General features: G+C 37.3%; 2 protein-coding genes across 3 annotated transcripts in view; one reads left to right on the forward strand and one right to left on the reverse strand.

Moving 5' to 3' along the window:
• LOC309632334 (calcium-independent phospholipase A2-gamma) overlaps positions 1–12,982 on the forward strand; it is a 142,712-nt gene that overhangs the window by 18,194 nt on the left and 111,536 nt on the right. The gene's annotated exons all lie outside the window — the stretch shown is intronic.
• NME8 (NME/NM23 family member 8) overlaps positions 1–12,982 on the reverse strand; it is a gene marked incomplete at its 5' end in the record, with an annotated part of 42,098 nt that overhangs the window by 17,753 nt on the left and 11,363 nt on the right. The window contains 5 exons of the mRNA XM_082400419.1: positions 3,638–3,810; positions 7,327–7,514; positions 8,609–8,701; positions 10,188–10,261; positions 11,319–11,385. Of these exons, the coding sequence (XP_082256545.1) occupies positions 3,638–3,810; positions 7,327–7,514; positions 8,609–8,701; positions 10,188–10,261; positions 11,319–11,385 (595 nt within the window). The remainder of the gene's footprint in view (positions 1–3,637; positions 3,811–7,326; positions 7,515–8,608; positions 8,702–10,187; positions 10,262–11,318; positions 11,386–12,982) is intronic.

The following is a 12,982-nucleotide window of genomic DNA, read 5'->3' on the forward strand; positions in this document are numbered from 1 at the left end:
TATTTGCTTCCCAGGAACAGGAGTCAGGATTTCGGTGGCAATCCAAATCAATATGAAAGGTGACCAATATGAAAGCAGAAAAGTGCTAAATACTACCAAGAGCTGTTGAACAGAGGACAGGCCATTTGAAAGTTTGGCAATTTGGAAGTCGTTGGTGAACTTGACTAGTATAGTTCTGGCCAGAAGCTCAATTGGAGGGGGTTAAGGAGTGGGTGAGGGTCAAGAAGACGATTCGCTGAGCCAGATAACTCCCTGAGAAGTTGCCCATTGCCGAGGAGCAGAGAAACGGGGTATCAGCTGAGGGGGTGTGGGATCCAATGAAGTTTTTCTGGTTTTGTTTTTATTTCACTGTTATGTTTATTATTATGTTGGAGCATGTTTCTGTGCTAATAGGGAAAGCTCAGTAGCAAGGGAGGAAGTGATGTTGCAAGAAAAGAAGGGGCATTTGCAGATGTGAAGTCCTTGAGAAAGTGGGTAGAAATGGCATACATGGACCAAGAAAAGGGCTGGCCATTTTTTTTTTTTTTTTTTGGGCCACGCTGCACGGCTTGCGGGATCTTAGTTCCCTGACCAGGGATCAAACCCCAGCCCCCTGCAGTGGAAGCGCAGAGTCCTAACCACTAGACCGCCAGGGAAGTCCCAAGGGCTGGCCTTTGATGGATCATGTACACAACAGGGTTGCCTCCCCTCCTCTCAGCCAGCAACACTGCTTCTTATTTACAGAGGAACCAGGTAGCAGAAGACACACACCCGTCAACTTCCTGCCACCAGCGCATCAACTGGATCTGTGTCTATCCAGCCCTCGTTCCTTCTTACTATATAGAAGAGAAATCTCTTCTAAGCCCAGTCCTATGCATCTGCTACAGAAATTATTTCCTCCCAACTCTCAGTGACCTTGGCCTGTCCTAATCTTCTCTCTCTTGTATCTTCAGCTGTTCCTTCTCTACTGGTTGGTTCCTTCCCGTGAGCCTTTATCTACGATCAGAGTTTTCCAACCTCAAAATAAAATAACAGTTAAAAATCTGTCAAATATTACTTCTTTAATTCTGGCTTGTTCTGGTTTCATTGTGTATAATCTCCCACCCCAATTTTGAGACTGACTTTTGCTGCAAGCACTCCACTGAAACTACTCAAGATTCCCCTTTTCCTGGCTAATTCAAACTTAACTTTTTTAGTCTCTTCGTAAACAGTGCTTCCTCCAAGAAGTTTCATGTAACCGTCCCTGCTTGGCTAAGCCATACTTATCCTTCCACTCAAATACGGGCTGTGTGTCCCACCTATTTGATACCCAGTGAGGCATCTCTTATCATAGCACTTTCCATACTCAGCTGTTATTACCAATTACTTAGATGTATTTTGCATCAGATTTTTGTACTAGTCGGGATAAAGATTATGCTGTGTAGAAAATTAAACCTAAAACCCTGGTGGCTCAATACATCAGAGATATACTTATCACCAATGTTACATGTTTATAATAAAGCTGCCTATAGCAGCTTTATTTATAATAGCCAAAAACTGGAAGCAACTAAGATGTCCTCTAATAGGTAACTAGACAAACTTTGGTATATTCATACAATGTAATGTTATTCAGCTGTAAAAAGAAATGAGCCACAAAAAAGACACAAAGGAACCTTAAGTGTATATTGTTAAGTGAAAGAAGTTCATCACTGTATGATTCCAAGTGTGTGACATTCTGGAACATGCAAAATTATAGAGACAGAAGAAAGATCAGAGATTGCCAGGGGTTGGGAGGGAGGAATGGAAGGATGAATCGGAGAAGCACGAGGGATTTTTAGGCAGTGATTCTACCATGTATGATACTGTAAAGGGATACATGACATTATGATTTTGTCAAAACCCATAGAATGTACAAAACAAAGAGCAAACCTTAATGTCAACTATGAACTTTAGTTAATAACAATGTATTGTTATTGGTTCATTAGTTATAAAAATGTATGATAATAATATAAGGTACTAATAGAAGAAACTGTTGCAGGGGCAGGCATATGGGAACACTGTACTGTCTTTCTTAATTTTTCTGTAAATCAACAGCTATTCTAAAATATAAAGTCTATTCATTCAAAAAAATATGTACGTATTGTTCAAGGTTTAAAAGGCAAACAGAAATTTCCGAAGAAGAGAACTCTAGGCCCAGATAGCTTCACTGGTAAATTCCAGTAAATATTTAAGAAAGATGTAATATCAATTCTACACCATCTCTTCTAGAAAACAGGAGTGATTGCTTTTCATCTCATTTGATGAGGGAGGCCTGCATTACCCATTACCCTAACACCAAAACCAGATAAAGACATTACAAGAAAAGTCCTCAACAAAATATTGAAAATTCAAACCCTGCAGTATGTAAAAAAGGACAATATACAACCACCAAGTGTGATTTATCTGGAGAATGCAAGGCTGGTTCAATATTCCAAAATCAAAGTCATTGCCATATTATTAAACTCAAGAAAAAATTTCGAGGAAATACAACATCCATTCATGATATTTAAAAAAAAAACCAACACGCTCCCAAAACTAGGGATAGGTAGGAATTTCCTTAATTTAATAAAGGGCATATACAGCTAACATTGTACTTAATGGTAAAAGACTGAATGCTTTTACTGTAAGATCAGGAGCAAGGTAACTTGTATACTCTCATCTCTCTTATTGAACATCATACAGGAAGTTCCAGCCAGTCCAATGAGGCAAACAAAAGAAATAAAAGGTGTCCATATTAGAAAGGAAGAGGTAAAACTGTCTTAATTTGTAGATGATATTATTGTCTACATCGATGGTTCTCAGTCCTTCAAGGGTGCATTTAACAACATCTGGAGATATTGTTTGGTTTTCACAACTAGGAGGTGAGGAGATGCTACTGACATGTAGTGAGTAGAGGCCAGGGATGTTGCTGAACATTGGAAAATGCACATGACACAGCCCCTCAACAAAGCATTTCCTAGCCCAAAGTGTAAGTAGGTCTGAGGTTCAGAAACCGTGGTCTACATAGAAATTCCCAAGGAAACTACGTCAAAGCTCCTAGAACTAAGTAGTTTAGCGAGTCAGAGAATACAAGGTCAACATACAAATATCAATTGTATTTCCATACACTAGATATATAAAAGAATTAATAGTGTGAATTTATAGTTTGTGTTCTTGCTCTGCCAATATTCACTCTACTCTGTGAATATGGGATGAAGTTAAAAATAACTAGGACTTTTTAAGTGCCAGGCACTTTATTTATGTTTTCTCACTTTAATCTTCTGAATTTAAGCATGAAGAAATAGACTTGGTAAAGTATCCTTTTTCAAATCACACTATTAATGAGGGTTTTACCCAAGCTTTGAACTAAGGCATTTCAGACACGAATGCTTCTAATCTTTATTATGTAAGAATTCTTGCCCTGTTAAAATCTACCCTGACAAATTCCTAGGTTAGAAAACACTTTCTGAATATTTTAATTACAAAAATGTTTTATTATTTTTATTGAGAAATTAGTAAATTAGTGTTAACTAAATTTCTTACTTCAAGTGCTTTTTCTTAAATGTTAAATTTCAAACTAGTATCTTTTAATATAATTATACTAGAGCTTATTCAAATCCCATGTACAAAGTAGTTAAACAATTTATACTTTATTCCTTACCTTTCCTTTCATTAAAGAGGGCTGGTCGAAGTAATGCCAGTATCTTTTCTAATTTTATGCCTTTAATTTTTTTAAAATGAGGGATGAAGACATCAATAAACTTAGTATTACTTATATTCTCTTCAACATCACAAAACTGAGATATTTGTTGTCTTTCCAGGTATTCTTGGAAACTGTTGAAATCCAAAATATAATTATAAAGTGAAGTTTAATAATCATGCCAGAAAATTAAAATTGATAATATGTTCACAAGTAAATTAGAGTTTAGTAAAACAAATAAAAATTGAATTTCACATAAAGGTAAGATATCTCTCTATCACATCAAAGAATATGTATTTAGTTCCACCTTTATTGAACCAATCCAAAAATCAATTACATGAAATCATGTATGTTTGATTTCATGAGAGGATTTTACGGAGACCAAAATAAAATATGTTTAAAAATTTTTTTCTTTCCTCTATGTAAAGCTTTCCAGATAGTTTCTATTTTTCCTTTTAATTTTGTCTGTGAATCAAGGCTTATTTAGGAATGCATGTCATGTTTTCAAATAGATAAGACATTTGGATCATTTTATTATTTATTTCCAACTTTATTGGATTATAATCAGCAAATGCATGTGGTGAGATCTCAATTTTTTTAAATTTGTTAAGGTTTTCTTTGTAAACAAAGCAAATTTATTTGTGGGATTTGAGGTTATATATTCATATTTCATATATCATAGATCATTTATTATACACAATTATGGAATATGTATTTGCCGTCCCTATATATCCTTGCTTTTTTGTCTGCTGTGTATTGAGATCTCTGACCATAAAGTTATTTTTATCCAGTTCTTGTTTTTCTGGTACTTGTATCTTTATATATGTTATCTATGTTGTTTGGGGCATACATTTTTTGACTATCTTCTTCATAAATGTTTTCTTATACATCATGTCCTTCTTTATCAAGTTTAACACTTTTAATGTTCAATTCTAATACTTTATTTTTCCTGGCTAATTTTTTTACCATTCCTTTATTTTTTAAATTTTTCTTTGTCTCTTCTAAGTAGAATATAGATGAGTACAGTTTTTAAAACTTTTTATTTTGAAAAAATATAAATTGGCAGAAAAATTGCAAGATCAGGATAATGAACTTTAGATTCAACAACTGTCAGCATTTTGTCACATTTGTTCTTTCTCTTTCTCTCTCATCCCCCAATGAGAGTGTGTGTGTCTATGGGTGTGTGTGTCTGTGTGTGTGTTTTGGCTTAACCATTTAAGAATAGACTGCAGATATTTTCACCATTCACCCTCCTAAATACCTCAGGAAAGTTTACACTGATATAAGACTATTATCTCATGAACAGTCCATATTCAAATTTCAGCAATTTTACAATACTCTCCTATCGACAGTAATTTTTCCTAATCCTGGATCATACGTTGCATGCAGTTGCCGGAAATGCCTAGTCGTCTTCAACCTCTAACAATGGCTCAGCCTTTCTTGTCTTTTCTTTTTCATTTCTTTTTTTTTTAACATCTTTATTGGAGTATAATTGCTTTACAATGGTGTGTTAGTTTCTGCTGTATAACAAAGTGAGTCAGCTATACATATACATATATCCCCATATCTCCTCCCTCTTGCGTCTTGTCTTTTATGATACTGATACTTTGAAGACTCCAGGCCAGTTGCTTTGTACAATAGACTCCTCATTTTGGATGGTTTCAAACTATGGAATGTCCCCATAGTTTCCTATTACATTTTGGGTATGATACTTTGGGAATACCACACCAGTATACATCACAATAGGAGGTACACATTGTCAGTTTTTCCCATTATTGGTGATATTAACATGGTCAGAGTGGTATCCCCCAGTTTTCTCCACTGAAAAGCTACAATTTCCACTTTGTAAATAATAAGAAATCTAAAAGGACACTATTTGAAAATGCATATATTATTCATACAATGGATTTAGCACCCACGGATGATTTTTGTCTGCATCAATTATTATTATATGGTTTTTAATTTAGTTTGTTTTTGATCTTTATCTGGTAATCTCTATATTTGACAGGATAGTTAACCTTCTCGTATTTAGTATAACAGCCATATACCTGACTATATTCCTTCCATCTTACTTTATATCTACTCTTTATTCTACATGAGAGTTTATGTCCTTGATCCTTTAGGTCTGGATCTACTTTAAAAAATGGCAGGTGGAAGTTTCCAGCACCTGTTAGGCCATGTCTGCAGAAAAAGAGCTGTGAAAACTGATTCCCAGGAAAACATGCTCCCCACCACTTGTTGCTGCCTGCTTGGGCCAATGCTCGGGATAAACACAGGCCAGAGGAAAAGAGGATGTCTGTTAAAAGGAAAATACTGCAGACTTTGCAAAATAACATCAGCACATCTCATTCCACCCCAATCCTGCCGAGTGCTTAAATTGTTCATCTTATTATGTGCATATTGAACAACTGGAGACAACTGCTTCTAAAAGTTGGATGCAGCAGACACCTAGCTGAATAACAGCACCAATGGAACACTGACTCCTCTTATGCCAGCTGTGTTAATGGTGTTTCACAGAACACTTTTTTTAAAAAATGGCTCAAAAATTCTGGTATGAAATCTGGTATCTTTTTGAGCCCAACACTTCCCACCCAAACCTGCTCTCTAACCACTAAGTATCATTTTCCCTTAAAACTCACAGTAACTACTACTGTTTACAAAGCCCTTTGTCAGCAGTTGATTTACCCTATGAGTTCTTCTATCCCACTTAAAACTGGGAATTAATGATATTAGGGTCTGTCTGCTACCTAAAAATTATGACATCACTAAGGACCAGCAGATGGACCTACTCAAGAAAAACCACTATAGCTTATTAATAAGACAGCAAGGAAAGTTCCAGAGATGCTGAGCCTAAACATGCAATGGAGATGGGCAGAAGGGGGAGACACACACCGCGAAGCCTCAGGACTCAGCTACTCTGAACCTGGTCCTGCTTACCCACCTTTCTTTCAGACATGGCTCTGTTAATTCATGGGGTGAGCACTGGAGTTTCTGCATCTTCAGAGGAATAAAAGGCACAAATGGCAAGTGCATAAAACCCAACAGTCTGTAAATGACTTATGTTCACTTTCGTATATTTTCAAACCGTTAACAGAAATATACAACTGTTTAGTTGTTAGCAATTTCTCACCACTCACTCACTGCCTTGAGTAAAAGGGCAGAGTACTTTGCTGTCTCTATAGGACACGGAGAGGCAGAACTGGCGTGTGGAGACAGGAGAGGAGGCTGGTTTGGGAGGGACTAGGCCTGGTCCCGTTCTGCCCCATGAGGCCAGACTGGTGCGCCCAGCATTAGAGAGACAAATGGGAAATTCTTCCCTTTCTAACCCTCTTGACATAAACTTTGAGGGCAACTCCAGCTTTGCTGAATATATAAAATTTTAGACTGGAAGGAATAGTTGTGGCTTCGACATAAAGATGTTTGTCTTTTTTTTTTTTTCTTTTTGGCCATGTGGTACAGCATGTGGGGATCCTAGTTCCCTGATCAGGGATCAAACCCGTGACCCCTGCAGTGGAAGCACGGAATCTTAACCAGATGGACCACCAGGGAAGTCCCTAAAGACGTTTGTCTTCAGATTTGCGATATTTGGACATTATACTCCATTACCTACTAACACATTGTAAACAATTCGTTTCCTGGTCTGGAGCTACCTTTCCCTCTTCTGCTTCATCCCCGAGGACTTGGCTGTCTCCTGGTGGTCATCCCATGGTTCTTTAGATTGCGTCTCAGAATTAGATTCACTTTCATCCCAGGAAGGCTGTTTTTCCTTTCCTTGCGATACAACTAGAATATAGCTTAGGCCACTTGTCATAAAAGAAACAAAATCTTCAAAGTCAGGCTACAAAATAAAATAAAATAAAAATAATATTATTAGGTTCCCAAAATGGATAGAGTACAATGGTGACCCCTACCCAAGTTAAGGACATCTTCCCCTTCATGATCACTGGGCAAGAGAAAGTTACACACAATCCTCCTGTTAACAAACACATCTGTGAAGGACAGAGTTCACAGCTGGCAGGGACTGATCTTAAAGATAGTCTAATAACTACTCTCAAACTGCAGGATGCTTCCAAATCATCTGGAGGGCTTGCTAAAACACAGATTTCCGGTGTCCAGTCCCAGACTCTATGATTCAGTAGGTTTAGGGTGCCCAGGAATTGGATTTTCTCAGAAGTTCCCAGGTGATGCTTATGTAGCTGGTCCAACGCTTTCCCGGGGCCAAGAGAGATTGTCTGAGTGGTGCGGCTAGATTATAAAGTGCTGTTCAGTAGAACTTTCTGTGACGACCAACATGTTCTGTGCTCTCCAGCACATGTAACCGCAGGCAGCTGCTGAGCGCTGAAATGTGGCTACTGCCACTGAGACTCCGAATTTTTAACTTTATTTTAATGAATTTAAGTTCAAATGGCCACATGTATCTAATGGCTACCATGTTGAACAGTGCATTTCTAGAAGCTACGTCTCTTGACGCCCCCAAGCCATTGCATTTTCTAACACAAAGCACTGCCCCCAGGCAAAAGAGAATCTAAAAAATAGCTTGACAGAAAGGATTTACCTTTAGGTAAAGGAAGGATTAAAGCTTTCCTGTGAAGTTTACCACAGGCAGCCTTCAACCTGGGATAAGAATCTACAGGAAAGGCCTGGATATTCACTTCCTGAGGGCTGATGCAGGGAGTGTTAGAGGACATGCCATAAAGAGATCTTCGCTCCAACAAAACACAATCAGAGCATCCACTTTGGCCTGGCTGTCTCTATTTCTACTGGAGATTTCTCCATAGTCCGCATCTTTGGATTAACCAGGATATGGACACCAACAGGGACACCTAGAGCTTACTTGGTTGGTCAGACTCATTCGTTTTTCTATAATGAGGATCTTAAACTTACAGGAATCCACTGTATTTCACAACACAATGGCTTTTTTAACTTTCTTACCTGGTCTGCTCTTCGGCTATAGAAGTACCTAACTTGTTCTTCAGTGAGCAGTTTCTTATCTTCTGCTTCTATGACAAATTCTGCATCGATAATCTTCGATTAGAGAGCATGGTCAGGTCCGCATGTGTCGTGGGACCACACAGGTAACACAAGTCAAGGACATTTGTTTCCTAGGCTTAATAAACCCCCCAGATTTGCACTTCATGGGTTGTGCCTGAGCACAACCCATCGGACACGAGGTTGGAAGAGGCCCTGAAATATGTAAACAAAGAAGGTCCTTTTCATGCCCCCTAGTATTTACGTTTTCACGGCTTGAACCAGAGACTCCACAATATTTCTATTATTTAAGTGAATTGTCTAAAGATGAAAAAAGAAAAAAAAAATCTAACTGAATTCCAAGAAAGATATCATAGTTTTCTGAATCATTCAAAAAGACATACATTTACAGGCACTTCTTAACCATCTATTTTCAAAATTGTTTTCAGTTTCTTCTTTTAAGGCTCTCCTTTGTTAAGTCTGTAACTCGTAATCTAGTATATCTTATTCCGATGGCAACAAAAATATCCAAATTACAGGGAAGGATAGAATTTAAGATGCAGCCATGCTTTGTCTTAAAATTTTTAAATTTAATGACAAATTCAGTGTGATGACAAATTCAGTGTGCATGTCACTCAAGTATAACAATGTATAAAATGGACCGTCTGCTTTATAGTAGTTTAATTGTTGCTGCTTTGGCTGAAGAAAGAATGCATGATGGGAAGTTCATCAAGAGATACCCAGCCCATCCTGACATGGTTCCCCATGTGACCTCCTCTGTAGCACATGCAACATTCTTACAAATTTCAATACAATTTTGTTGTTTCAACACAACATCTTTGTTCAGGGGTCAGCAAACCACAGCCCACAGTCAAAACCTGGCCCGCCACCCGTTTTTGGAAACAAAGTTGACTGGAACACAGCCATGCCCATTTGTTTATCTACCGTCTAATGCTGCTCTCTCAATATGATGGCAGAGTTAAACTGCTGTGACAGAGATCACATGCCCCACAAACCTGAAAATAGTTACTGTCTGGCTCTTTATAGGGAAAGTCTGCTGACCTTTGGGTTAGAATGCAATTTTGCTCTAAATATTTTTTATTTGGGCTCTAAAAGCAAAACCTTAAATGCTTCCTCATGTTATCGTGTATCTAAAAAGGACCATACGTTTGTGACAACACACAGGGAATAAAGCAAGCTGATGTGAGCTTAAACAAGTCTGCACTGCTAACAACTAAACACAAAGAAATCTGTTACAATCCAATGCAAGAACTGTAATTTTTATCATTTATATTGGATGCTGGTAGAGCAGAGTTATTTAAATAAGGATGTTGAGTAGGTCTAGCCTTTGTAAGACAAAACATTCAAAGAAGACAAAACATTCAAAACATTCATTCAGATGAACCAGAAGTTCATTATATTCTGTTTTACTCTAAATGATAAACTTGTCTCCAAATTGAAAATTAAGGGATTGTTTTTTTGCAATTAATTTAAAAATTAATTTTACAATTAATTTAAACTATTGTTGGGAAATATCACTTACTTTTTCTTTAATTTCTTGAACTTTTCTAGCAATCACAGCATTGGGTTTGATAATGGCAATGCTGTATAGTTGGTCTAGGAAAAAAGATAGAAGAATTTCATTTTCTTGGCACAAACTAGAGAATGAAGGATTTGGCAATTAGAAATGTATGTAAACTACTAATGTCCAGTGAATTTTTGTCCATCAACAGCTTTGTTATTATGGCATTGCAACTACCAAAGAGTTTCTACTTAGAAGCAAAGTACAGTTCCTATATTTGCATGCAGGAGAAACATTCACAAGAGTTTGTAGTCAGTAGGCCAAAAAAGAAAGAGTAGGTGGGCACTAGTTTATTTTATTTTATTTTATTCTATTCTCTTCGACTCTACTTTTTCTCTTATATTGCCGCATCACACAGCTTGTGGAATCTTAGTTCCCCAACCAGGGATTGAACCCGGGCCCTCAGCAGTGAGAGCACAGAGTCCTACTAACCACTGGACCGCCAGGGAATTCCCGGCACTAGTTATTTTAATACAATTCACGTGCATTAGAATCGCACCCACGAACCATCCAGCTCAGTATCACTAGTGACTACAGTTTCAGTGCAAGCAAACATTACAGAACTATGGCTTTACCATCTATGAATTTATCCACATTTATCTACACATTCTGATGATGAGCTTTTAGTGCAGAATAGCTCACTGAGCAAGCTGTTTGCCTCTGTTCCCTCCAGGGTATGAACACACACTAACACGCCCACTCGGACAATCCAATGAAGGCAGGAAATTGTTCATCTTAAAGTAAACCAGGAGTGTGGGCCATCAAGGAAGAAATTATTTTTACAAGTTTTTGGAAGATGATGAAGGATAAAATAAGAGGAAACTTCTGTCCAGATTACTCACAGGGCACAGGAGCCCCTGATCGAGGGTAACCTCTGAAAGGCCCCAGGCACAGAGACCAAAGGCAAGGCAAGGGGAGCAGAAGAGATTGCTTTTTAAGCTGAATCCAGTATCGCACAAATCATCATTGATCCTACCATTCCCTTATCAATTAACACTGGTGTCATTACCAGCTTTTTGCTGCAAGTGATGCTGTAATGAGCATCCAAGTACACAATTTCCCTCGCTATTATTTTAAAGTCAATTTACTTACCAACACTTTCATAGCTTGCTTCCCCAGCATCTTCTGAATCTGAGTCTGCAAACACAATTTCATGATACTATGGAAAAGGAATGCAAATAAAACAGTTATATTTTAATACGATAGTGAAAGAGTTTTTAGAAATTTTGTTTTTAATCAATATTTATAATCCAAGGGATAGAAAGTCAAGTGGAAATGTGCCTGCATTTATCTAACACTACTTTTCCCCAACCTTCCCACTAAAATAAAATTAGGAATAAACAGAGTGGGGAGACAATGAGAAATATCGCATATATGCTATATGGAAAATGCTTAAAAACAAAATGTTTAAAACTTAAGAGCACAAGGAATAAAATAAGAAAGAAGCAGAGATTAACAAGTAAGAAAGCAATAAAGACATAATTATTATGTTAAAGATTGAAAGGGCATTTGTAAGCTTCAAGATCCATTCCTGACCATTGCTCTTAGTAAGTTAGGAACAGAAAGATACTTCCTTAACTTATGGGGAAAAAAAGCCTTTCTCAAAACAATAGGCAATTTCCTACTATAGAGTAAAACACTAGGAAGGATGGGGGATTCTTAATTTCTGGAGAAGTCCTGAAAGTGCTTCCGCGATTCTATAAACAACCTGAAAGGTTTATATATTTACATATATACATTTCAGGGGCAAGAGATTTGCAGAATTTCAGATTCTCAATGGAATATAGACCCAAAAATGTTTGGAAATAACTACACTGAAAGCATTCACTCCTATTATAGTCAGGAATAAGATAATTATGCCAGCTATAACTTCAAAGTGACCTGCCTTGTATTTGTTGGACCTGCCCTGACAAACAGGGCAGCCACTAACCACATAATGCTATATTTGAGCACCTGAAATGAGGTTAGTCCAAATTAAGATGTGCCATAAATGAAAAATACACAGCACATTCCAAAGATTTAGTTTGAAAAAAAAAATCTGGAATACCTTAGTTTTTACATTGAGTACATATTTTTTTAAACATTTTATTGACATATAGTTGATGTACAATGTTGTGTTTAATTTATGCTGTACATCAAAGTGACTCAGTTATATATAACATTATTTTTTCATATTCTTTTCCATTATGGTTTATCATAGGATACTGAGTATAGATCTCTGTGCTATTCAGTGGGACCTTGTTGTGTGTCCATTCTATATATAATACTTTGCATCTGCTAATCCCAAACTCCCAATCCTTCCCTCCCCCATCCCCCGCCTTGGCAACCACAAGTCTGTGTTCTCTATGTCTGTGAGTCTGTTTTTGTTTCATAGATATGTTCATTTGTGTCATATTTTAGGTTATGCATATAAGTGATACCATATGCTATTTGTCTTTCTCTTTCTGACTTATTTCACTTAGTATGAAAATCTCTAGTTGCATCCATGTTGCTGCAAATGGCATTAATTCATTCTTTTTAATGGCTGAGTAGTATTCCATTGTATATATGTACCACATCTTCTTTATTCATTCATCTGTCAATGGACATTTAGGTTGTTTCCATGTCTTGGCTATTGTAAATAGTGCTGCAGTGAACATAGGGGTGCATGTATCTTTTTGAATTATGGTTGTGTCTGGGTATATGCCCAGGAGTGGGATTGCTGGATCATATGGTAGCTCTTTTTAAGGAACGTCCATACTGTTTTCCCCAGTGGC

Source organism: Balaenoptera borealis (assembly GCF_965194805.1).
Source record: "Balaenoptera borealis genome assembly, chromosome: 7".
In the NCBI taxonomy this organism is placed as follows: domain Eukaryota; kingdom Metazoa; phylum Chordata; class Mammalia; order Artiodactyla; family Balaenopteridae; genus Balaenoptera; species Balaenoptera borealis.